Below are 27,612 nucleotides of genomic sequence, written 5' to 3' on the forward strand. Positions count from 1 at the left end.
TAAAACTGAGAGAAACATTTAAAAGTAACCCAGAGGATACAAAGATATTTGAATTATTCACTAAGCATTATTCTAAGCACTCATGTTCTCATCTATGTTGAATGTATCCACAGCATGTTTTTTATTCCATGACAAAAAAAAAGAAAAAAACTGTACACCTATATGCCACTTTCCTCAGTGAATTTTTTATATTTTACTCCATTTTGTCCCTAACCTAAGGTTGAACTAATAAAAGTGCTAAGAAGAGGTAGACAAAATTAAAGAAAATTAGGTTTTCCTTTGGTATAGACTCAGCTTTGGGCATACTAGTATGCATTAATTTTTCATCACAGTATCTAGATGCCACAAGTGCTCTGTGAATGTGAACTGTGTTCTCACATCAGAAAAATATTGGGATTAAACTATTGCTTTCAGCCTTCATATGCAATATCTTTCAAGCTTACTTGGTTCTATATGTGAATTTTCCATTAACATACTGAAAGCATATTGAACAATCATTAAGAATTGTAGTCCCCTGGTAGCACATTATTTAAGCTTGCATAACCTTCTTTGAATGATGTTTCTGTGATGAACTATATAACTGTTTTTTAAATGAAATTATTAATAAATATTTGCTCCAGGTGTTTTTTACTTACTGGCCTTTTAGGACTGCACAGTGTTTTTTGAACTACAAATACTTTAAATGTCAAGAAAGAAAAATTTTTATCTGACTATTCAAGGAATGGCTATCACCTAAAACAAACATTTGTATTCAGAGCAGAAACTTTGTTGACTTTTGATTTGCTGTTTTTCCCCCAAGTTTTCAGAGCGTGTACTGTAAAATCCTTACAAACCTACCAAAAAATAAAAACAAGATGGAGATTTTCTCAGTGTCTGACATTTCAGACCAACTAAATATCAATTTCACAAAAATTATTGACTTCAAGTAACTCTTAGATTTAATGCCACGGTGCTGGACATTTATCAAGTTCCAACATTATAGAAAGTGGGCTACAGTAGTTGGTTTTAATGTCTGAATATTTTCTCAGCCTTAAATTACAGAAAGTTATCTGTACCATATGTGGTTTTTATACAAAACTTCTTTAAACAGATTTCAACTTTAGTTTCAATCTGTATGGAGTGTTTTTTGAGAAATGCATTTGTTTCTTAATTTATTTGTTTCAAATTTATAATTTGTTCTGTCATTTTCTGATTGATTTATATTAGTGACATCAATGTGATATATGAACAGCCCAGATTCAAAATTATGTTCAACACATACAAGAAAAAAATTAGTAATTTTTTCAAGATAAGAATCTTACATTAATCTAGAAATTGAAATTGATTAGGTAACCGTGGCTCATCAGTCTATAAAAAGAAATAATGGTTTTATGCTGAGGATAGTGATTAAATGATTAATTTATGGATGTTTACACAGCATTTACGGCATTTTTCCAGCTATTAAATCATTATGGAGTCTAGCATTTTGCTTTTGTGAGAAGTCGTCTGAATTCAAATGATACTTTTTTGCATGTAAATTAATAGTCAAGTTAAAAGATGAAGTTTTAAGGAAAGCTAAATACTACAATTAATTGGAATTTATGGCATGGGCATTGTAGAATTCAACAAATATTACTGAGATTGACAAAAAATTGCAAAGTAGTTGTGGGAATTATCACAGTTAAAAAATATAAACACACATGAAGTGGGAAAATTGAGGGTGGGAAAAGTAATTTACAAAAAGGTAAAGGAAAATTGTGTGTGAGAAGGGGAAATGATAGGAAAAAATTTGAATACATAAATTATATAAAGAACTTTAACAGTTGAATTGCAAAGTGGATAAAATCATGGATAATACAAACCATGCTTTATTAAGCTCAAACTTTGAAAAAGAATAAATTTCATGGAGCTCCTCAAGTTTTCCAGTGAGTTGGAAAAATTGATGTATAAAAAATTTTTTTACAGAAAATGCATTTAGATTATTTACATGACAACACTTCTATAGTTCATTCCTATTGTATTATCATCTATTTTGTCTTATAGTTTAGGTCATCAAAAATATAACTGATAGATAGATGGATAAGTAGATGGAGAGTGATATGTCAACATAGTATGAAAATTAAAAATCCCATTGAAAACAGTTATGTTAAATGTTTCACTATCAGCTCACAAAAGAGTGTGCATTTATCATATTCCTCTATAAACTTATTTTTTAGGGTTTTACTTTAAAATAATTTTGCACTGGGCATACTTGATCAAGAACACTCTTTTAATATCATGACACTCCCATCTAAAAAACCAAAAGTATTCATACTTTAATAAGCCAAGGTACAGAATCCTAATTCTGAACTAAAATAGATCAAATTTTAATTGTTTTGAATTAGTCTTAGACTCTGACTTTTTCATCAGAGGGCTAGATTAACATGATAATGAGTTACAAAGTGTAACAAACATTTTGGAGGGAAGGGCCCAACCTGTCCCAGACTATCAGAAATATAAAGGTGATTCCTTTATGTTGAAAGGTTTTATTTCTTGATTCTTCCAAAGGTATCAGGGGGCATGATAATTCCATTTCATCAGGTACTTTCAGTTTGATGCAGTTTACATAGTTGTGTAGAATGATGTCTTACAGGATGTGGTGATGCCCAGGGTTGAAACTAAATTATGCCCTAGAGTTGGAAATTTAAGAGAATGCTGATGGTAAAAGCACACAAGTGTTTCTGAGAAGAGGGAGAAAAACATTTTCTGTTGATCTCTGTTTACTGAGATGTTGAAAAATAAGTTCATTGTCACTTGCTCGATCATTACTATGATAACTCTGAGGGGTTTTTTTTGACTTTCTTCTGTGGAGAGAGCTTACTGGCTATCTTTGTAATCAGTTCAGTTCAGTTCAGTTGCTCAGTCGTGTCCGACTCTTTGCAACCCCATGAAGTGCAGCACGCCAGGCCTCCCTGTCCATCACCAACTCCCGGAGTTCACTCAAACTCACGTCCATCGAGTCAGTGATGTGATCCAACCATCTCATCCTCTGTCGTCACCTTCTCCTCCTGCCCCCAATCCCTCCCAGCATCAGAGTCTTTTCCAATGAGTCAAATCTTTGCATGAGGTAGCCAAAGTACTGAAGTTTCAGCTTTAGCATCATTCCTTCCAAAGAACACCCAGGACTGATCTCCTTTAGGATGGACTTGTTGGATCTCCTTGCAGTCCAAGGGACTCTCAAGAGTCTTCTCCAACACAAGCATCAATTCTTCGGCGCTCAGCTTTCTTCACAGTCAAACTCTCACGTCCATACTGACTACTGGAAAAACCGTAGCCTTGTCTAGACGGACTTTTGTTGGCAAAGTAATGTCTCAGCTTTTGAATATGCTATCTAGGTTGGTCATAACTTTGCTTCCAAGGAGTAAGTGTCTTTTAATTTCATGGCTGCAATCACCATCTGCCGTGATTTTGGAGCCCAAAAAATAAAGTCTGACACAGTTTCCACTGTTTCCCCATCTATTTCCCATGAAGTGATGGGACCGGATGCCATGATCTTCGTTTTCTGAATGTTGAGCTTTAAGCCAAGTTTTTCATTCTCCTCTTTCACTTTCATCAGGAGCTTTTTAGTTCCTCTTCACTTTCTGCCATAAACGTGGTGTCCTCTGCATACCTGAGGTGATTGATATTTCTCCCGGCAATCTTGATTCCAGCTCATGCTTCTTCCAGCCCAGCATTTCTCATGATGTGCTCTGCATATAAGTTAAATAATCAGTGTGACAATATACAGCCTTGACATACTCCTTTTCCTATTTGGAACCAGTCTGTTTTTCCATGTCCAGTTCTAACTGTTGCTTCCTGACCTGCATATAGGTTTCTCAAGAGGCAGGTCAGGTGTTTTGATATGCCCATCTCTTTCAGAATTTTCCACAGTTTATTGTGATCCACACAGTCAAAGGCTTTGGCATAATCAATAAAGCAGAAATAGATGTTTTTCTGGAATTCTCTTGCTTTTTTGATGATCCAGCAAATGTTGGCAATTTGATCTTTGGTTTTTCTGCCTTTTCTAAAACCAGCTTGAATATCTGGAAGTTCAGGGTTCACATATTGCTGAAGCCTGGCTTGGAGAATTTTGAGCATCACTTTACTAGCGTGTGAGATGAGTTCAGTTGTTTGTCTTCTATATAGACTAAACAAGGTAATTTAAATTTGCATGTAGGTAATACTCAATTTTTGCACTCTTTTATATATTTTTAATGGTGACACTGACTGCTGTATTCCCCACAGATCCACTAGGTGTGTGTGTTTACTTTTTTGGTAGGAGGAAGAATAAAAAGAGAAAGCTCTATGATTTAGTTTAGTTTGGTCATTACTGTAGTTTCACAGCTTTTATTGCATGGGGCTCAGAGACAAAGAGATTTTTTTATAGTCGAAGAGGAAATCTTCTAAGTATACAACTATGACTGGTGAAATAAAGAATTGAATGGAGGCAACAATGTGTCAGTTGTAATGTGGGCTCAGGACAAAATCTCATTCATCACATTACCATCATAGCCTCCACTCAGATCATGGTTTCTTAGGGGTATTTTGGATCCACAGAGATTAGTGTTAGCTCTATAATCTGTTAAATGTATATTCTATATCCTAGTTTCTAAATCTAAATTTAGATCTTGAAATCTAAAATTTACAATCTGGGCGATAACCCCCTGCCCCGCACCTCCCCCCCCCCACTTATCTAGAAATGGCCAGAGATTTCTCTCAGATAAGCTGAAAAGGAAATGTACAATATTAATATATGTTACTTGCACAGTCCTCCATATGGACAGTCAATTTTCTCTTCATTTAATAGGGTAAATGAAGTTACTCAGGTCTGGGTGTTGGTGAGACACCATGACTAACTAGGTCACTAAATTTTCATTTGTATTTCTTAGACCTTGATATCATTAGTGGTATAGATGAGAGGGTCCATTATTTCAGTCGCTTAATGCCTTGGTGCTAGACTTTTTACCATTCACATTTTCACCTATTATGAAATCCAGGTCCACTTTCTTTCTAGTGGTAAAATGCTACCACTTGGTCTCTGCCATATCTGATCCCTAAGAAATTAACAAATCATTTCACTGTATCTTCAACCTCTGTGTTCTCAAGAAAAGAGAAATTTTAGAGATTTTGGTTAAAAAAGTGGCACTGTTCTCATCAGTTTATTTCTTATAATTATGGTGAAGAAGATGTCTTCTGAGTCCTTTCTGAAGTTGTAATTAGTGGATAGTTTCATAAGTCTTGGCAAATAAATCAATTTCAGTGTTCCTATTTTAGTTGGTCATTTAATTCCTTCTTCATTAAAACAAGGAATTCCTAGTATCTGAACTATAAAAACATAGTTCACCTTTCAAATCCAGATCTTGGTCAACTAATTGAACAAGCATATAGCATTTGTGCTAGCTAGCTACCTAGAGAAGCACATTGGATCTCTAATCATGCATTTATACCAGCTTGAATTAAATTGTTTCTCACTCTTTTGAAAGGAACATATAAAATCCATTTTCACATACATATTCCATATGCTTCTGCGGATTTAAGTTATAGAGTTTTGTGAGACATATTCAGGAAGTTTTTTGTCCCCAGCATTGACTGCATAATTGGCTCCCAAGAGGATGTTGGGATCTTGAGTTCAGATGGAGTAAATAAGTTTGAGCAAGAAGACAAATACTTCCTTCTATCACTTAATGATCTTAGATAAGGTATTGAAGACATCAAGAAGTAGCTTCCTCAGCCAGGTGTGGAAGAACTTAATGGTAGCAAGAGAGACTCAGTAAGTTTTAGAAGCTGAGAATATTTTCAATCATATATTTTCTCTCCCATATCCACATTCCAGCGCTCAGGATTTCATGTTTTCCAATCAGTGACTTCATTTTCTCATAAGGCAAGGCAATAAATCCATTTTAGCAGTTCAGGAATTCTGTGGTCTAAGACTTGGTTTTTGATGCACGGTTCTGTCATCCTAAGAGGACATGAGATATTTACAGCATGAAGACTCTGATCATCTCAATATGAATTGAACAGAGAAATTTAAACTTTGAGACACTAATTTTATTTCTTTAAATTCTGCAGTGCAACCAGACTCATCCTGTCCCGGCTATATTTCTTGTTTTTCTCATGCTTTTATAGTACTGAGTGAAACTGAAAGTCGCTCAGTCGCATCCAACTCTTTGCAACCCTATAGACTATAGCCCACAAGGCTCCTCTATCCATGGAATTCTCCAGGCAAAATACTGGCGTGGATTGCCATAACCTTCTCTAGAGGACTTTCCTGACCCAGGGATGATCCCAGGTCTCCCTCGTTGCAGGCAGATTCTTTACCTACTGAGCCACGATGGGCAAGAGTACTAAAGCAGATGAAATTTGGTCACCAAAAACATCTTCAAGAATCCCTTTATTTGCAGTGACCAGAGGTGGTAAGACATAGCCACTATATGTCTGCTGTTGTTAGATTAGAACTAGCAACATCCTTTAAAAACTACATAGGTTCTTGCTACACTGAAATTTAACCAGTCAAGGAAACCAGAATTGAAAGAGACATGTGTACTCCAATGTTCATCGCAGCACTGTTTATAATAGCCAGGACATGGAAACAATCTAGATGTCTATCAGCAGATGAATGGATAAGAAAGATGTGGTACATATACACAATGGAATATTACTCAGCCATTAAAAAGAATACATTTGAATCAGTTCTAATAAGGTGAATGAAACTGGAGCCCATTATACAGAGTGAAGTAAGCCAGGAAGAAAAACACCAATACAGTATACTAATGCATATATATGGAATTTAGAAAGATGGTAACAATAACCCTGTATGGGAGACAGCAAAAAAGACATAGATATATAGAACAGCCTTTTGGACTCTGTGGTGGGGGGGGGGATGATTTGGGAGAATGGCATTGAAACATGTATAATATCATATAAGAAACGAATCGCCAGTCCATGTTCGATGCAGGATACAGGAAGCTTGGGGCTGGTGCACTGGGATGACCCAGAGGGATGGTCAGGGGAGGGAAGTGGGAGGGGGGTTCAGGATTGGGAACACATGTACACCCGTGGTGGATTCATGTTGATGTATGGCAAAACCAATACAATATTGTAAAGTAATTAGCCTCTAATTAAAATAAATAAATTTAATTTAAAAATAAATTAACAAAATTAGAAAATTAAAAAAAAGAATAAGAAAGATTTTATATAAAAAAGTAAAAAAAAAAAAGGAAATTTAACCAGTCGAATCACAGGTCCAAACTCCCATTCTTTTAAAAGACTTTTGCCTGCAACACTTCTCTTTTGGGAACATTTTTTAGGTTTTAATGTCAGTTTTCTTAGTTGTAAACAAAATTTACTCTAAGTGGTTTAAACATAAGAGGCCTCTAATAAAGGGTATTAAGTGGCTTATACAATCATTGAGAAAAATAGATTCAAAGATAAGGGCTAAGTTTCAGGAGAAATGCCCAGTACTCTACCACAGATCTGGCTTGATGAAGCAAAACATGGCCATTGCAGCTGCCAGGCAATAAATGGCAGGCACTTAACCTTATTGCAATTGCTGCTGCCATTAGTAGCATTACTACTTCAGAATCTCAAACTTGAAACTGCTGAAAAATCTTCAGATTTGCCACCATATTCAAACTATGATATCCATGAATTTGTTCAATTTGAATGAAAATTTCTGCCTGTAATTGTTAATTGGGTTACCTCCGTTATTCTGAAGAAATATGTTTCTTCAAATAATTAAGATTTGTCCATCCTATCTTTCTGTCTTCCTTCTTCCATTCCTGCCTCCTGCTCTTTCTTCTTTTCCCCTCCATCCTTCCTTTCTTCACTCTCCTTCCTATGTTCTTTCTTTCCTTTGTTCTGTATTTCCTTTTTACCTCAGGTTATGAGAGTTAATGATATCTCTTAACTCAAACATGGCACATTACCATGTTTGAACTATGCAAGGTCCTCCTGTGGTTTATATATTGATATTTTTTATGTACTGCTTTTATCCCAAATCCATTTGCCATTTTCCTAAACAGTACCCTTTACATGGATTGCTTATTTCTCTGCATAAGTATTCTTATTAAAAATTTATTTAGCATTGGATGCATAGGTTTTTTAATTTCACATAATAGTTATATTAAATATCTCATTCTGACAACTAATTTTTTTCACCATAATCAAAATGTTTTATAGATCCACTTAATGTTGTTTTTGCCATCCAGCGAGCTTTCATACATCCACTGCACTTTACATACCAGTTCACCCAGGGACAGAGACCCAGATCCTCTGACTACCCAATTTGTGAGCATTCTTTATCCAATTTAAAGCCTTAATATAGTGATTTTCATTCAGTTAATATCTATAAAACAGAGTAATGCTTAGTACATAATAAGGTATTTATAAATCTTACTATAATAGTTTATAAGAAACTTTTCAACAGTGTGAGTTCATGGAAAAGTTTCTCAGGTGGTGCTAGTGGTAAAGAACCCACCTGTCAAAACAGAAGACTTAAAAGACATGGGTTCAATCCCTGGGTCAAGAAGATCCCCTGAAGGAGGGCATGGCAGCCCACTCCAGTGTTCTTACCTGGAGGATCCCATGGACAGAAAAGCTTGGTGGGCTACAGTCTATAGGGTCACAAAGAGTCAGACATGACTGAAGTGACTTAACATGTACACATAGAAAGACTACTATGAGATAAATAATGCTTCCCAGGTGGCTCAGTAGTAAAGAATCCATCTGCCAATGCAGGAGAAGCAGGAGACGTAGATTCTATCTCTGGGTTGGAAGATCCCCTGGAGAAGGAAATGACAACCTACTCAAGTATTCTTACCTGGAAAATCCCATGGGCAGTGGAGCCTGGCAGGCTGCAGTTGATGGGGTCACAAAGAGTTGGACACAACTTAGCGACTGAATACATGCATGAGATAAATACATTTTGACTTTATGAGTATTATATAGACAAACTCATTGGTGAAGTAAAATGAGAAGAGAAAAATACTTTAAAGTGAAAAATAGCATAGAATCAGTGATGCCTCAGGTAACAACAACAACAACAAAAAACCTACTTCAAGCTTATAGGAATAATTAGTGAAATTCAATGATGACTCTATCGTCAATGATTTCTTAAAATACTGAGTTTTACATTAGTATTGAAATTTTTCAAATTCAGTAAAATACCCAGAACAATTAACATAAGGAAATAAGCAGAGAAACAGCATCAAAGCAAGTGCAATACTTTGTATATAGGAAAGAGTCACATAATTTTTGTTTTTATCAAAATGTATTTGGACAAGACAAAATTTTTAGCTACATTATTTCTATTTAAAGATGAATATTGATTTGTCAGTTCTTGAAGTTTCTAAGGAAGACTATCTAGAGACAAAAAAATTGTTTTCTGTAATTACATATCATGAATATCTCTTCATTGGTGTCATACTGATCTTCTGTGACCAGGTTAGTGTACTCATTATGGCTACTAACAAAAATCCTTTAATTTTACCAACTGCAACTGCCCATTCCCACTGAAACTTGGCTTAAGTGAGGCACGCATTCTGAGCTTTTCCTATGCTTATTTCTGCTTGGAAAACACAGTTCAAAGATGAGACACTAATGTAATGAATTTGTCCATATTTCATCTCTGGTTTATTTAATAAGGATTAGCAGATGGGGTGGAATATTTTTAGAAATCATCAAAACACTTTTTTGGTTCACTGGCAAGAATCTTTCTAGAGACTCCTCTGGTTTCTAAAAAGACATATCAGGGACTTCTGTTCCCTCTCTTTCTCTCTTTGATCTACTGTGGTAACAATGACAAAGATGATGATCTATGAGGGCTAGCATGTTTCAGCACTTACAGTGTGCATATTGCTATGCGAAGAACTCTATTTGCTTTTTCTTATTTAATCCTAGCAATATCTTCATGACATAATATTATTATTATTCCCATTTTTAGGATGAAGAAACTGAAGTTTAAAGATGTGAAGTGGTTTGCCCAAGGTCACAAATCTAGTAAGTGAGGGAATAGGAATCTAAACCAGGAAATTCTTCCTCTAGAACTAGTGTGCTTGAATCACTAGTCAGTATTGCTATTTCCTCTGCTTGAAGCCTGTTTCTTATTATACGTCACTGTCCTAGATAGCTCAGTCTTCAGATCTGCTTAAATCACTGTTTCCTTAAGAAAAGTTTTCCCTGCTCTACAGCTTGGGCTTTGCTCTCTAATGTAACCTGGAGCACAGGCAATATAAGTATTTGCTTTCTTATCTGTTTTTCTGGAATCTTCCCCTGGGAATCATAATAGTGCCTAGAACCTGTGTTTCTTAAGATATTTCTTAGAATAATAAGTTGAATTGTTTATTATTTTAATTAATGTTATAATTTCAGTTATTGGTGTGATGTGTAATATGTTTAAAACCTTTTTTGGAATTCTTCAAATGCCAAAATTTTTGCTTTCTTATTTATGTTGGGTGCATCTCCCAGCTCTTTTAAATTAAGGATCCAGACACAGAGTCCTAATTGTAATTCATAGGTTTAGGTGTTCCAAAACTCTGAAATAAGACATTATTATTTAAAGTCTACTGCCTAGCTGACTTTCCTACTTTCTTAATCTCTCTTTCTTTAGACACTCTATAATCTTGACAAAAAGATTCACTGTGAATGGCTGAGCTCATTCCAGAGAGAAATTTTGTATAATGAATACTATACTGGTTAAGAGCAATGCATGGTGTTTTCAATCTATAGTGTATTTATGGACTCATGGACTGCACAGCCTGTATTTTTGATTCAGTGTATCCAAAGGAGGGTCCAAGAATATGCATTTTTTAAAACACACATACACACACACACACACATCCTACTGCAGGGTGTTTGGCCCACATTTGAGAAAAATTACGCTTACAGGAGGTTGATATTTGTTTCATGTTCCTCCTCTTTAGTGAGATGGTAACACCTTTTAATCTGAATTCCTTGATGTCACTTTTCTATAAAGCTCTTTAGAAAATACCTGCTGACATTCTGTATATACACCAGCAATGATTTTGTTAATACTATTCTCTTTCTCACTAGTGTAGGTACTCTATTCTGCTTACTACTCATTTGGAAGCTTTTAAACTAGCTTTGTGTAATTCTTATTGTAAACTCACTCCCTATTTAGCAGAATAGTGCTCAAAAATCCATTTCCAGTGTGAACTATCAAGTATTCTCATGGTTCAGTACAGAGTTGTAGCAACTCAGCACTTAAAATGTTCACTCATTCATCTCATTGGCATGTATGCTAAGAACTTATTTGCATAAAGATGGATATTATAAATTGATGTGGATAACATATCAGTTTGTTTAAAACCTCACTCTGAAGTGCTCTCCTGCTTCTTTGTGAACAAAGTTCTGAAAGCATTCCCAGTGACTTGATGTACCATAAGCATGAAGACACAGATGTGAAATCATGTTTAAATCAAACATATGCATGAGTCCTCTATTAGGTTCTAAATGAAGTTTACTTAGAATACTAAAACTTTTTTTGCACAGCGTGCTGAAATGACTTGTTCATGTGATTTTTCTGAAATTGACTGCCATTCATTCAAACATTATTTATTCAACACCTCCTGCATTAATTATACTCTATTGAGCATTCTGAAAGACATAAAAGCAGTTTAAAAAGTCCATCCTACTCCAACCCTGGAAGTGTATTTTTCCTCAGAAGAAGTAAAGAATTGAAGAATAAAGTCTAATAAAATAAAACAGAAGAGAATTAATGATAGCTTGGCTATTAAGCTCAGCAGCAATAGCATCAAATATGAATTGACTTATTGACTTCACATTTTTCTCTGTATTTTGCTTCCTTTATCTCATATACATATCTATAGAGGCATTTATTCAAATCCACTTAGGATATACAGTTGCATTTATTTTAAAAAAACAATACACTATTTTGTAACTGCCCTTATTATCTATTTTAATAGGCATGCCTAGTTTGGTGAACATAATACCAGCATAATCAATCTTTGCTGATAATGACCTATTATTGAATGATACAGTAACACAAAATGAACTGAGAAAAAAATATCTTAAAGATTTTTGACTATTGGGAGTATTATAATTTATTCTGTTACATCTAATTTTATTAATATTTGACAGTCCACTTAATGCTTTATTGGAATTCAGTCAGAGCAAATTACTGATTTTGTAGCTTGGCACAAAGACACCAATATCTTCTTTGTCAAAACAAGCATCAAGCTTGAGAAATTTATTTGAAGATATGAAATGTTTTCCATTAAAATTACTTTGAGTGCTGGCTTTTTGATCTCACTTTTTACAAATTTCTTCCATTAGTAAGAAAAGAGAGGCGAGTTTGTTGAATTTTCAAGCCTGAAAGGCCTGAGGATATGACCTGTACTGCAAACCGATGCTTAAACTACAACTCAAGCAATGATTTCCCTTAGGCTTGTGGTATGAACCAAAAACAAATACAGTATTATTACAACCAATGTGTCTCTCTGCTTTTATTACATCTATGTATTTAAAGTATATGAATTTAGAGGATGTCTTTTCTATTTTTTAAACAATCATTATTTTTCCCTAATGAAGTAGTAAATGACATTTAAAGGTGAAAAAATTTATTATTTTATAAATTACTAAAGTTTCAGGCTATAACTTCTGTCATCAGCCATCTGCTCATATTAATAAGACCTCACTTGTTATTACTTACGCTCAATTAACCCTTTATATGCTGAGATATAGAAAGACATGGTTGTCTTTCAGAAGAGTCCTTTGTAGACAGTAAATCAGTAGTGTTTTAAAGTTATTATTGGTGGTAATGGACATGATGGTAGTAGTTTAGTGGTTTACAGTATTCCCCCTTACCTGCGGAGAATGCATTCCACAACCCCCAGTAGATATCTAAAACCTTGGATAGTATGGAGCCCTGTACAGATATACTGTGTTTTTCCTATATGTACATGTCTATGATAAAATTTAATTTATAAATTTGGCACAGTAGAGATTAATGGCAATAACTCTTAAATAGAACAGTTATAACAATATACTGTAATAAGAGTTATATCAATATAAACTCTCTCTTTCCTAAAATATCTTATTGTACTGTACAAATCTTTCGGGTTTTGTGATGATATGAGATGATAAAAAAATCAGAGAAGGCAATGGCACCCCACTCCAGTACTCTTGCCTGGAAAATCCCATGGACGGAGGAGCCTGGTAGGCTGCAGTCCATGGGGTCGCTGGGAGTCGGACACGACTGAGCGACTTCACTTTCACTTTTCACTTTCATGCACTGGAGAAGGAAATGGCAATCCACTCCAGTCCTCTTGCCTTGAGAATCCCAGGGACAGGGGAGCCTGATGGGCTGCCGTCTAATGGGGTTGCACAGAGTCAGACAGGACTGAAGTGACTTAGCGGTAGCAGAGATGATAAAATGCCTTTTTGATTAGATAAAATGAATGACCTAGGCATTGTCATGTGGCATTAGGCTGCTACTAACCTTCTGATGATCTAGCCGAAAGAAGATCATCTGCCTTAGGTAGTCCTGGATCATTTAGCCTTAAAGATGTGGATTTCTGGATGTCAAGAACAGAGGATGTCAATGATTGGAGATCCTAGGTGGGATAGAGCAGGTTGGTGCAAGATTTTATTAATATCACACTACTCAGAACAGTGGGAAATTGAAAATTTATGAAATGTTAACTTCTGGAATTTGCCATTTAATATCCTTGAACTGATGTTGACTAGGGGTGCCTGAAACCATGAAAAGTGAAAATGTAGAAGGTTGTGGGGTAGATACTACTCTATTTTTGTTTTGGCTAACTTTACACCATTAAATTTTATGTATAAGGATAAGGGGCTTCCCTGGAGTGAGGATAAAGGATTCAAAGAGTAAATGAACAATTTTAAACATTTTCCACTAAGATGTTAATATTGTACTTTTCCTGCATGCTCAGTCATGTCCAATTGGTACACTTAGAGGGAGCTAAACAGTCAATTTTAAATGGGATTTAAGTCTATTTTTCCATGGATTTGGACTAGAAATATTAGTGACTTGCCTCCTGAAACTATGAAATCACTGCTGCTAAGTTGCTTCAGTCGTCTCCGACTCTGTGCGACCCCAGAGATGGCAGCCCACCAGGCTCCCCCGTCCCTGGGATTCTCCAGGCAAGAACACTGGAGTGGGTTGCCATTTCCTTCTCCAATGCATGAAAGTGAAGTCGCTCAGTCCTGTCTGACTCCTAGCGACCCCATGGACTGCAGCCCACCAGGCCCCTCCGTCCATGGGATTTTCCAGGCAAGATTACTGGAGTGGGTTGCCATTGCCTTCTCCTATGAAATCACACACTTACATAATTGGTAGGTATCATGTAGTTTATATTTTTTCCTCTACTTTCTAAAGCACTATCATTATTTCTAGCCCTAATATTACTTTTCCTTTACAGAAAAAAAATCTAACACTGTATGTCACTGTGCTGCTTTTGGTGAAGATGGTACACAAGCTTCGTTATTACATGATAGCAAAGAAAATAAATGTTCTAATAAGCATTTAGAAAATCCCTTGCAGGCTTCTTTAGTTACCTCCACATGAGATGAGGTTATTCAGCTCAACACTGTATGAACATTGAAAAGAAATAACCATCAGATCAGATCAGTCCCTCAGTCATGTCCAACTCTTTGCGACCCCATGAATCACAGCACGCCAGGCCTCCCTGTCCATCACCAATTCCCGGAGTTCACTGAGACTCACGTCCATCGGGTCAGTGATGCCATCCAGCCATCTCATCCTCTGTCATCCCCTTCTCCTCCTGCCCCCAATCCCTCCCAGCATCAGGGTCTTTTCCAATGAATCAACTCTTCGCATGTGGTGGCCAAAGTACTGGAGTTTCAGCTTTAGCATCATCCCTTCTAAAGAAATCCCAGGGCTGATCTCCTTCAGAATGAACTGGTTGAATCTCCTTACAGTCCAAGGGACTCTCAAGAGTATTCTCCAACACCACAGTTCAAAAGCATCAATTCTTCGGCGCTCAGCTTTCTTCACAGTCCAACTCTCACATCCATACATGACCACAGGAAAAACCATAGCCTTGACTAGATGAACCTTTGTTGGCAAAGTAATGCCTCTGCTTTTGAATGTGCTATCTAGGTTGGTCATAACTTTTATTCCAAGGAGTAAGCGTCTTTTAATTTCATGGCTGCAGTCACCATCTGCAGTGATCTTGGAGCCCAGAAAAATAAAGTCTGACACTGTTTCCACTGTTTCCCCATCTATTTCCCATGAAGTGGTGGGACCGGATGCCATGATCTTCGTTTTCTGAATGTTGAGCTTTAAGCCAACTTTTTCACTCTCCACTTTCACTTTCATCAAGAGGCTTTTTAGTTCCTCTTCACTTTCTGCCATAAGGGTGGTGTCATCTGCATATCTGAGGTTATTGATATTTCTCTCCGCAATCTTGATTCCAGCTTGTGTTTCTTCCAGTTCAGCGTTTCTCATGATGTACTCTGCATATAAGTTAAATAAACAGGGTGACAATATACAGCTTTGACGAACTCCTTTTCCTATTTGGAACCAGTCTGTTGTTCCATGTCCAGTTCTAACTGTTGCTTCCTGACCTGCATACAGATTTCTCAAGAGGCAGGTCAGGTGGTCTGGTATTCCCATCTCTTTCAGAATTTTCCAGAGTTTATTGTCATCCACACAGTCAAAGGCTTTGGCATAGTCAAGAAAGCAGAAATAGAGGTTTTTTTGAACTCTCTTCCTTTTTCCATGATCCAGCGGATGTTGGCAATTTGATCTCTGGTTCCTCTGCCTTTTCTAAAACCAGCTTGAACATCAGGAAGTTCAGGGTTCACATATTGCTGAAGCCTGGCTTGGAGAATTTTGAGCATTACTTTACTAGCGTGTGAGATGAGTGCAATTCTGCAGTAGTTTGAGCATTCTTTGGCATTGCCTTTCTTTTGGATTGGAATGAAAACTGACCTTTTCCAGTCCTGTGGCCACTGCTGAGTTTTCCAAATTTGCTGGCATATTGAGTGCAGCACTTTCACAGCATCATCTTTCAGGATTTGGAATAGCTCAACTGGAATTCCATCACCTCCATGAGCTTTGTTCGTAGTGATGCTTTCTAAGGCCCACTTGACTTCACATTCTAGGATGTCTGGCTCTAGGTGAGTGATCACACTATCATGGTTATCTGGGTCATGAAGATCTTTTTTGTACAGTTCTTCTGTGTATTCTTGCCATCTCTTCTTAATATCTTCTGCTTCTGTTAGGTCCATACCATTTCTGTCCTTTATCGAGCTCATGTTTGCATGAAATGTTCCTTTGGTATCTCTGATTTTCTTGAAGAGATCCCTAGTCTTTCCCAATCTGTTGTTTTCCTCTATTTCTTTGCATTGATTGCTGAAGAAGGCTTTCTAATCTCTTCTTGCTCTTCTTTGGAACTCTGCATTCAGATGTTTATCTTTCCTTTTCTCCTTTGCTTTTTGCTTCTCTTCTTTTCACAGCTATTTGTAAGGCCTCCCCAGACAGCCATTTTGCTTTTTTGCATTTCTTTTCTATGGGAATGGTCTTGATCCCTGTCTCCTGTACAGTGTCACGAACCTCATTCCATAGTTCATCAAGCACTCTATCTATCAGATCTAGGCCCTTAAATCTATTTCTCACTTCCACTGTATAATCATAAGGGATTTGATTTAGGTCATACTTGAGTGGTCTAGTGGTTTTCCCTACTTTCTTCAATTTAAGTCTGAATTTGGCAATAAGGAGTTCATGGTCTGAGCCACAGTCAGCTCCTGGTCTTGTTTTTGCTGACTGTATAGAGCTTCTCCATCTTTGGCTGCCAAGAATACAATCAATCTGATTTCAGTGTTGACCATCTGGTGATGTCCATGTATAGAGTCTTCCCTTGTGTTGTTGGAAGAGGGTGTTTGTTATGACCAGTGCATTTTCTTGGCAAAACTCTATTAGTCTTTGCCCTGCTTCATTCCATATTCCAAGGCCAAATTTGCCTGTTACTGCAGGTGTTTCTTGACTTCCTACTTTTGCATTCCAGTCCCTATAATGAAAAGGACATCTTTGGGGGGTGTTAGTTCTAAAAGGTCTTGTAGGTCTTCATAGAACTGTTCAACTTCAGCTTCTTCAGCGTTACTGGTTGGGGCATAGACTTGGATTATTGTGATATTGAATGGTTTGCCTTGGAAACGAACAGAGATCATTCTGTCGTTTTTGAGATTGCATCCAAGTACTGCATTTTGGACTCTTTTGTTGACCATGATGGCCACTCCATTTCTTCTGAGGGATTCCTGCCCGCAGTAGTAGATATAATGATCATCTGAGTTAAATTCACCCATTCCAGTCCATTTCAGTTTGCTGATTCCTAGAATGTCGACATTCACTCTTGCCATCTCTTGTTTGACCACTTCCAATTTGCCTTGATTCATGGACCTGACATTCCAGGTTTCTATGCAATATTGCTCTTTACAGCATCGGACCTTGCTTCTATCACCAGTCACGTCCACAGCAGAGTATTGTTTTTGCTTTGGCTCCATCCTTTCATTCTTTCTGGAGTTATTTCTCCACTTCATTCTTTCTGAAGTTATTTCTCCACTGATCTCCAGTAGCATATTGGGCACCTACTGACCTGGGGAGTTTCTCTTTCAGTATCCTATCATTTTGCCTTTTCATACTGTTCATGGGGTTCTCAAGGCAAGAATACTGAAGTGTTTTGCCATTCCCTTCTCCAGTGGACCACATTCTGTCAAATCTCTCCACCATGACCCACCTGTCTTGGGTTGCCCCACAGAACTAACCATACTGTCTTGCAAAAAAAAAAAAAAAAAGACTATTATTTTGTTAGAAAGTCACATCAATGATGCAACTAGACTCTAGTTTAACAACAGTCTACTCTCCCTTAATTTTATTATTTTTTTTGTCTTAGTAATATCAATAGTCTTTTTTCATATTTAATCAGAATTTATTTTAAATTCTTTTTTTACTTTAAATTCTTAATTGAATATTCCTTAAACTTACTTTAAATATACTGACAATAATGGTAATAATGATTATAGCAAAAACACTTATCACTAGGTGCCATGTTCTAGTTTTATAGAGATATGTTAACTAAATTTTCTAGCAAAATATCTAAAATATTTTTGGTGAAATTGAAGATAGAGACTGGGTTTGCCTTTTATCCCTGAATCTGGTCCTCTTTACCAAATAGCTATTAAATAGCCTTTACATTCTTCACATTCATCCAGTCCTGACCTTTTGTATTGAAAAACTCAAGGTATTTCAGATTTTCTCTAATCCAACCATGGCTTTGGTGTTTTAAATATCCTATACAGGAGTTTAATTATCCTATATATGAAATACATCATATGTGCATTTTTTCTTACATAATATTTTCTAAAATACAAACAACCAAAGGTATCGCCCAGTATCTTATTTATTTCTCACACCAGCTCATTGAACTATGTAACTTGTATCCCTATTTTACACATTACTTCCTATTTTAACAGATTATGGATTTAAACTCATAGTTGTTTGACTCTACAGCAACCAAAAGGCTGCAGATAACATAAATTCAACTAGAATGCACTTAAGCAATGCAGTGAATATATTTTATCATTGAAAAGCACAAGTTTTAGAAACTATTTTATCATGGATCTCGCTCTCTTCTTGGTCTGTTTTGACTCAAGATGGAATTATTTCATGGTAGCAAAATGGCTGAAGCAATTCCAGACATTAGTTGTGTATAACACACCATACAAGAAGGAAAGAAAATTTCTCTTCCTCAGTTTATCAGCTAAAAGTCCTAGACTTCAAGTGCAAAGGACAGAATGAGAGAGAGATACCACAGAATCCATCACTGTGATGGGGGTTGGGAATAGACAATGCTGGCTCATTCCCCATGGGCTCCCCTAAGGATGTCCTCAGGGTCCTTATCACGAACCCAGATGTAGAGTCATTCCCATCAAAACTAAGAAAACTGTAGCACAGTAAAGGGTAGATAGATGGATTTGAGGAATAAAACTCAGTTTTTTTTATATACACCTATGAAAGTGAAAGTGAAGTCGCTCAGTGGCGTCCAATCTTTGCGACCCCATGGACTTTGGCCTACCAGGCTTCTCCGTCCATGGCATTCTCCAGGCAAGAATAGTGGAGTGGGTTACCATTTCCTTCTCCATATACACCTATATGAACCCATAATTCAGTTATTTCCTACCCATTCCATTGCTAACACTTTGATCCAAAACACTGTTATTTTAAATGATTATGATAGTCTCCTCATGAATGCCTTTGCTTACCCTTGGACTTCCCGAGTTTATTTTCTGCAAAAAGCCACAGGAATCTCTTTAAAATACATCAAATGATACCAGTTCCCGGCTCAAAATTTTCTCATGACTCCTTGTATCTTTCTCAGAGGAAATGACACAGACCTGAAGGATCTATAGGATCTTTCTTTGCCTATAGGGTCTTTCTTTGGCTGACCTCATCTCCCTGTACTTTCTCATTTACTCACTTTACCAGGTATGCTTGCCTCCTTGTTAATCATTGAAATTTCCATGTATGTCTACACCTCAGGACTTTTCTTCTTCCTGTTACTTCTACCTAGAACCATCTTCTCCAAAATTACCATATGTCTTCCTACTTTAGCATTGTTGTTCTTGTTCAGTTGTTAAGTAGTGTCCAACTTTTGCAACCCCATGGACTGCAGCACACCAGGCTTCTCTGTCTTTCACTATCTCCCAGAGTTTGCTCAAACTCATGTCCATTGAGTTAGTGATGCTGTTTAACCGTCTTATCCTCTGTTGTCCCCTCCTTTTGCCTTCAGTCTTTCTCAGCATCAGGGTCTTTACCAGTGAGTAAGCTCTTTGCATCAGGTGGCCAACATATTGAAACTTGAGCATCCGTCCTTCCAATGAATATTCAGGACTAATTTCCTTTAGGTTTGACTGATTTCATCTCCATGCAGTCCAAGGACTCTCAAGAGTCTTTACCAGCACCATGTTCAAAAGCATCAATTCTTCAGAACTCAGCCTTCCTTATGGTCCAACTCTCACATCATATATGACTACTGGAAAAACCATAACTTTGACTATATGTACCTTTATGGGCAAAGTGATGTCTCAGCTTTTTAATATGCTGTCTAGGTTTGTCTTAGCTTTTCTTCCAAGGCATAATAAATGCCTTTTGCATAAATATCTCTTCATAAATGTTTTCTGACCATGCTATTTGTAAATGCATGCTTATGCTAGTGCACATGCACCTGCACTCACACACGTCCTTCATCTTGACCTTTATTATCCCACTTACCAGTTTTATTTATTTTTTGCACACAACATAGCTCTTTCTAACACTATGTAATTGACTTTGTGTATCTTTTTTGTTTCTAACCCTGAGAATGTAAGTTCTATCAAGTGCAGGAATATTACTACTGTTTCTTGCCAAGAAATGCACCTGCATGTAGAAAGAATTTGATAATTATTTGTTGGAAGAATGAGTGAATGAACAAATGACTGAAAATCTTTTTACAAATAGGTATTGTCTTAGAATACCTGCTTGGACTTAGAATAGGTATTCTAATAGAATACCTATTTGTACCTATTGGACTTCCCTTGTAGCTCAGTCGGTAAAGAGTCTACCTGCAATGCAGGAGACCTGGCTTCAATTCCTGAGTCAGGAAGATTCCCTGGAGAAGGAAATGGCAACCCACTTCACTTTTCTTTCCTGGAGAATCCCATGAACAAAGGAGCCTTCCAGGCTACAGTCTATGGGGTCACAAGGGTCAGACACAATTGAGCTACTAAGCACATTGTCTTAGAAAATTCCAGACTTTGCTGTTTATACAGCAAAACAGTTACATCTTTCTAATTCTCAAACTTGCATTAAAAGATGTCATTTGATTGGCTGATAGCATGGGATGCCACGTAGGAGACACCCCCTAGATCCATTACCTTTACTTTGTTTGGGTAGCTCCTACTCAATATTTATTTCTCAGCTAAGATGACTCCTTTCAAGAAGCTGTCTTTAAATCAACAAATCTGAGATAGGTGTTTCACTTCAGTGTTCTGAAACCTTCACACTCTCATGCAAGTATGCTTTCATTTCCTTTCTAATTTATTTACCTCTCTGTGCTATATGCTCCTTGTTGTTGTTGTTTAGTTGCTAAGTCATGTCCAACTCTTTACGACCCCATGGACTGTACTCTGCCAGGTTTCTCTGTCCATGGGATTTCCCAGGCAAGAATACTGGAGTGGGTTGCCATTTCCTTTTCCATGGGATCTTCCCTGACCTAGGGATTGATTCACTTCAGTTCAGTTCAGTTCAGTCGCTCAGTTGTGTCCGACTCTTGCTACCCCATGAATTGCAGCACGCCAGGCCTCCCTGTCCATCACCAACTCCTGGAGTTCACCCATACTCATGTGCATTGAGTCCGTGATGCCATCTAGCCATCTCATCCTCTGTTGTCCATTTTTCCTCCTTCCCCCAATCCCTCCCAGCATCAGAGTCTTTTCCAATGAGTCAACTCTTCGCATGAGGTGGCCAAAGTATTGGAGTTTCAGCTTTAGCATCAGTCCTTCCAAAGAACACTCAGGGCTGATCTCCTTTAGGATGGACTTGTTGGATCTCCTTGTAGTCCAAGGGAGACTCTCAAGAGTCTTCTCCAGCACCACAGTTCAAAAGCATCAATTCTTCGGTGCTCAGCTTTCTTCACAGTCCAACTCTCACATCCATACATGACCACTGGAAAAACCATAGCCTTGACTAGACAGGCTTTTGTTGGCAAAGTAATATCTCTGCTTTTCAATATGCTATCTAGGTTGGTCATAACTTTCCTTCCAAGGAGTAAGCGTCTTTTAATTTCATGGCTGCAACCACCATCTGCAGTGATTTTGGAGCCCCCAAAAATAAAGTCTAACGCTCTTTCCACTGTTTCCCCATCTATTTCCCATGATCCACCTGGGAACCCCATAAGCTCCTTGAGGGCACTGATTTTGTATGTTTATCTATGACTGAAGTCTCACTGACTAGTATAGTTCTAACATACAGCACGTACTCATAAATGATTAAATAATGAAATTAATTGAAGTGTTATTAATTTTCAAAAATTGGGTTATTTTTGTAAGTAATATTATTAATAGAGAACTGATCTCCTCTCAATACTAATACCAATTCATCCTGACTTTTCAGGAGCCCCAAAACAATTTTTCTTTCCAGATGAGATTACTCTAATTTTGCCAGCATTCGTATTTGGTCATAATCTATGTTTTAAATAATATTGCCTGTTTTTTTCTTAAAATAATGAAAATACTTCTTCAAGTGTACAATAATCCACTTGAGAATTTAATTATTTCTTAAGTTGTTACATCAAAATCATTATTAGGTAAAACTATCACAGCTTTTGGTTTTTCAGTTCTTGTATGATTGTAAATTGTTATTTATTTAGATTAAGTTAATAGAATGTCTTAAAAGTTCCTGATTGTCCTTTGTGTTGCCTTATCAGTTCCTGGAGGCAAATTTCACATATCTTCTCTATTTTCTTCTTCTTTTTTTTTTTTTTCTTTTTTAATTTCTAGGCATGCTAGTCATTTTAAATTGGTTCTGAATAGAAGAAAAGTTGTAGAAAAGAATCTATATGTGGAAAGACAGATGATTTTTGAAACTTAATTATTTAAAATGAATAAAATAGAATCCCAACCAATGCACATTTGCAAAACTCCTACACTGTACATTTTATAATGAGTTATTACTTTATTTAGTATATGCCTGGATTTTCTTTCTTATTTTTCATGATACTCTGAAACTACAATTTTTTTGGTTTTCTTAGAATAGGTTAAAGGCACTGTGGGGTCTCTAAGTAAATTCCCATTTCATATTGTTATTATCTTAATGGATATGGAGTTTTTAGATGAAGGAAAACAAATAGAAAAATGAATAATTTGCTTAATCTTAATTGCTGAGAAAAATTTATAGATTTTAAACTTCAAAATTAAGAAGCATTTTTCAGTATTTGCTAAATCATCTTTGATGTTAACATTTTAAGAGTTGTGACCATTGCTTTTTATTCCTTCTTAGGATCTCTGTACATATCCGCAACAATATTAATACCAAAAATATTCCTGCCCCTGCCAAGAGAAATGTATTTGTTTAAAATTAAAAACTAAATGACAAAAGAAAAATCCTACAAAGACTTGTATATGATTTATATTGTAGGTGACTTTTTGACAACATCTGACAGGATTTATATTTAACTGAATGGATTTATTTTAAATGAGGACAGTAAAAAGTAAAATAATTGTCAAAGGCTACTTAATACTTGGAAGATTTTATGCTGCGATGTGGATGTCTGAAATCCCTATTCAGTGCTCTTCACACTTAACCTTGTGGATTCTTTGATGTTCTTTCTTTTTAATAGTGCAAACACTGGTATAAAGAGCTTCCTATTACTTCAAAGATTATTTATGAATAGAAGTGATATTTCTCATAACTTTTGTTATGAGAAACTCATGACTGTGACATATTAAGAAGGAAAATCCAGTTTAAAAGAATTTTCTTCACTGGTATCACTGAAACTATGAATTCCATGCCTAACATAAGATTATAAGAGATAGATTTCACAAAGTTTTGTCTTGTGAATGTCATTACTAAATGCCCAAGGGAAGAGTATTCTGTCCTGAATTGTCTTCCAAATAAAAAGCTGCCTGGGATATAGAATCCGTGAGATTCTCAACACATCCATGAGAACACATACATTGCAAGTGGCAATCCTCTTTAAACCAAAAAAAAAACCCCAAAAAACTGTTACTTTTAAACAATTTTAACAATTAATTAAACAATAAAATTTTAAAATTGTATTTTAAACAATACTGTTTAGTTTCAATGCAAATATAAATTATACACCTATGTTTGCATTCATAATATAACTTCTTTGTCAGGTACTAGATTAAACATTAGTAACAGCTTCAGCAATAAAAATACAAACTGATATCTCTGTGTACTATACACTGTTTTCCTGGGAAAATATTAAAAAATATTTACTTAAAAATGATGGCTACTAAGTACAGTTTTATATTCTCAAGATTGCATTAATTATCATAAATTTTTTAGAGGTCCAGCTAAAGAGTTTGTTTCCTTCTGTCTATATGAAGACATAGAGTTTCTGTTTAGACTTCCAGGTCCTGGAATAAAAATAATAGCTATAATAGAAAATATAATATATAATATAATATATAATATATATAATATAATATAATTATATATATAATTATATAATATATATATTTTATATATATAATATAAAAACACTTAAAGCTCCTTCCATTAAGAGATGAAAGCTCTTTTTCCAACTGTTCAATCTGGGTGGGCTTATGATGTTCCTTGAGTAATAGAATATGAGAGAAGTGAGGTGTAAATTCTTTAGCCCACACCTCTAAAGACTGGTAGCTCCATGCCCCACCTCTTGAAACCCTGAGATCATACTTTGCTGAGGAAGCCTGCTCTAGCCTTTTGGAAGATGAGAGCGCCTTGAGAGTTTGGGCTCCGCCCTTCCCATAAAAAACCTTAGACTTGAGAACGAGGATGTCTGGGACAAGCCTAGTGTCCAGACATTCTATGAGATGAATGCAGCCATGTGACTAAATCCAGACAAGACGTGCAGAAGTATCACCCAGCCAATGCCTAGACTTGTGGAAATAGTAAATCATTGTTGACCTAAGTCACCAAATTTGGGGGTTCTTTCCTTACATAAACTGGAAATTAATAAAATAGCCAGCATCTGTGGTATACTTCAAAATGCCTTGAAATGCTCTGAATACATAATGAATGTCGCTTCATTATCACTTTCATCATTCCTTGTTTACTGAGAAAATTTTTCACATAGAAAAATTGAATCCACTTACATAGAATTATGTGTGCTCAGTCACTTCAGTTGTGTTTGACTCTGCGACCTTGTAGATGGTAGCCCAACAGGCTCTTCTGTCCATGGAATTCTCCAGGCAAGAATATTGTAGTTGGTTGCTGTTTACTCCTCCAGGGAATCTTCCCCACCCAGGGATCAAACCCACCTCTTTTATGTCTCCTACATTGGCATGTGGGTTCTTTATCACCAGTGCCACCAGTAGAGAAATCAATTTGAATCCAGGCAATTTTGTTTCAAGAGCATCATATTAACCACTATCGTATTCATTCTCAAAAGATAATTCAGAAATCAACCTAGTTGATTTATTCTTAAAATACAAAACACCAAACTTCTCCAGTAGCCCTTTTTTATGTATGAATTGTACTGTTTATCTATTTGTCTATCAGTCTCTCTACCTGATACCTGGTTTCCCTGATAGTTCAGTTGGTAAAGAATCCGCCTGCAATACAGGAGGAAAGGAAAGTGAAGTCGCTCAGTCATGTCCGACTCTTTGTAACCCCATGGACTGTAGCCTACCAGGCTCCTCTGTCCATGGGATTTTCCAGGCAGTAGTACTGGAGTGGATTACCAGGTTGGATTCCTGGGCTGGGAAGATCAGCTGGAGAAGAGATATGCTACCCACTCCAATATTCTTGGGCTTCCCTCGTGGCTCAGCTGGTAGTGAATTTGCCCACGATGCAGGAGACCTGGGTTCAATCCCTAGGTCGCGAAGATCCCCTGGAGAAGGGGAAGGCTACCCAGTCTAGTACTCTGGCCTGGAGAATTCCATAGACTATCCATAGTGTCGCGAAGAATCTGACATGACTGAGCAACTTTCCTTTTCACTTTTCTTTCTGTCTACCTTTCTCTCCATCAACTTCACTGTGCATATGTCCATTCCTCCCGTAATAGGCATGCTCTACTTGGTTAACTGCATAATTATTCAATATCAGTTACATTCTGTCACCTTATCTCTGTAAGTCTAGCCTGAGTTTCTTTTATTAAAATATATCTACTTGGCTTTTATCATATAGTTCCTCTACCTGACCATTGATCTTGAAAAGTCATTATTTTAGCAGTTATTTAATATATTCCAGGCACAAGGCTGAATAATTTACATTCGGTAGTCATTTAATTCTCTAGCATCCTATGTGGAATCTTCATTTGAAGCTAAGAAAACTGAAGCCCATGGTGTTTAAGAGTTATTCAGTACTATAGTTATTGATGAAACTCAGATTTGAATCATGTCTGGCTATCTCTAGTCACATAAATTCATATTTGGAAATAAAAATATATTATAAAAATATGCATTTGAAATTTGACTGTATGATATTAAAATTCTACATAGATAAATATAACTCTATACCCATATATACTTAATTTTGCTAAACATATTTTATCACCAAAATCAGTGTACATATCTGTAAATATGTTATTTTAAAAATTAAAACATGTTTATTTACTTTCAAGACATTAACATTACAACAAATAGTAAAACTGGAAAGGTCAAAAAAACATTATTTACTAATTTATCAGGCTGAAGTTCAAGGTAATTCTTTACAGAGGGTAGATTATTTTACAATAGGATTTGGGTGGGGTTTTCTATTGACAACAGTAGTTCTCAATAAAAATTCCTTTCTCTTTAGTTATCAAACAAGTAATTTATGTTGACTTGAATAGCTGAATATTTTAGAATCAGCAAATACATTCTTAGTTGATCCTTCTATTTCAAAATACTTAATTCCTTAGATTTCTTTTATAAAATTACGCAGTCCTCAATGTTGGTTCTAATAGAGTTAGTGTTCCTTTCATCCCCATTCTAATAAAGAATAGATTGAAAATGCTTGGGCACATAAATTTGGGGTTTTATTTTATTTTTCCTATGTTTGGAAAATTGGTAATGGTAAATAACCTTATGCTGTATATTTTCCTCTTATCCTGCATATAAGAAGTTACAAAAAGATTTGCAGATAATCATGTCTTAGAAGTAAGCCATACATGACTAATTAAGATCGATCACTGACTTGATTCCCTTATTACAAGCAAAAACCTTATCTCCAGTTAATCGTTCATACTTATATTGAGCAGTTGATGATATTTATAAGTTGATTTGTAAGTATATGAAAATACTTATAAGAAGTATGAAAATACCCAGAAAGTGGTGATTTTTCCATGATATATCACAATTGAGAAATATTTGGAAAGTAGTTTTCTATAAATTAAGGTTAATTTTTTAGTTGCTATTTTGTTTTTCCTTTGGTTTTCATTGTACTGATGGAGTATGATAATTGGCAAGTATAAGATCACAAAATTTGAGTTGGAGCCCATTTGTAAGAATCAATATTTCTCTTAATTTGTTTCTAGATCCAATCTGAATTAGGAATTAAAGTATTGAACATGATTATTATATTCCTAGGATATGCATTGTACATAGTTGGCCCCTATTTAATCTCCAACAGCAAGAAACAAAATAATTCAGATTTCTGATTATGCTTATCACTCACCTTGATTGCTGGAATGAGAATGTAAAAATGTAACTGATTCCTAGTCTCTTGAAAAACCAGATGTGAAAATTCACATGCATTTCCATTGTATGGCATACACACTTAAAATTAATGAAAGAGAAAGACTTTTTTGATATTTAAGAGTAAATTCATATTAATGAATGTAGTAACTCACTTATTGATGGTGATATTAATCTAATATTCTAAGTGGAGCAAAATGCGCATAAATA

General features: G+C 36.0%; 1 protein-coding gene across 11 annotated transcripts in view; it reads left to right on the forward strand.

Moving 5' to 3' along the window:
* Positions 1 to 27,612, forward strand: part of EPHA5 (EPH receptor A5) — a 401,719-nt gene that overhangs the window by 201,717 nt on the left and 172,390 nt on the right. Inside the window, exons 6-7 of one of the 11 annotated variants that reach the window (XR_006552198.2) lie at positions 9,938 to 9,993; positions 12,310 to 12,926. The exons of 8 other annotated variants lie outside the window; for them this stretch is intronic. Coding sequence is in view for 1 of the 3 variants with exons in the window: in XM_044945837.2 (XP_044801772.1) it covers positions 9,938 to 9,942 (5 nt within the window). In the remaining 2 variants the exon portion in view is untranslated. Of the gene's footprint in view, positions 1 to 9,937; positions 10,417 to 12,309; positions 12,927 to 27,612 lie in introns of those variants that run through there. 2 more of the 11 variants (XM_044945837.2, XR_006552199.2) reach the window with 2 other exon arrangements.

Source organism: Bubalus bubalis, chromosome 7 (assembly GCF_019923935.1).
Source record: "Bubalus bubalis isolate 160015118507 breed Murrah chromosome 7, NDDB_SH_1, whole genome shotgun sequence".
In the NCBI taxonomy this organism is placed as follows: domain Eukaryota; kingdom Metazoa; phylum Chordata; class Mammalia; order Artiodactyla; family Bovidae; genus Bubalus; species Bubalus bubalis.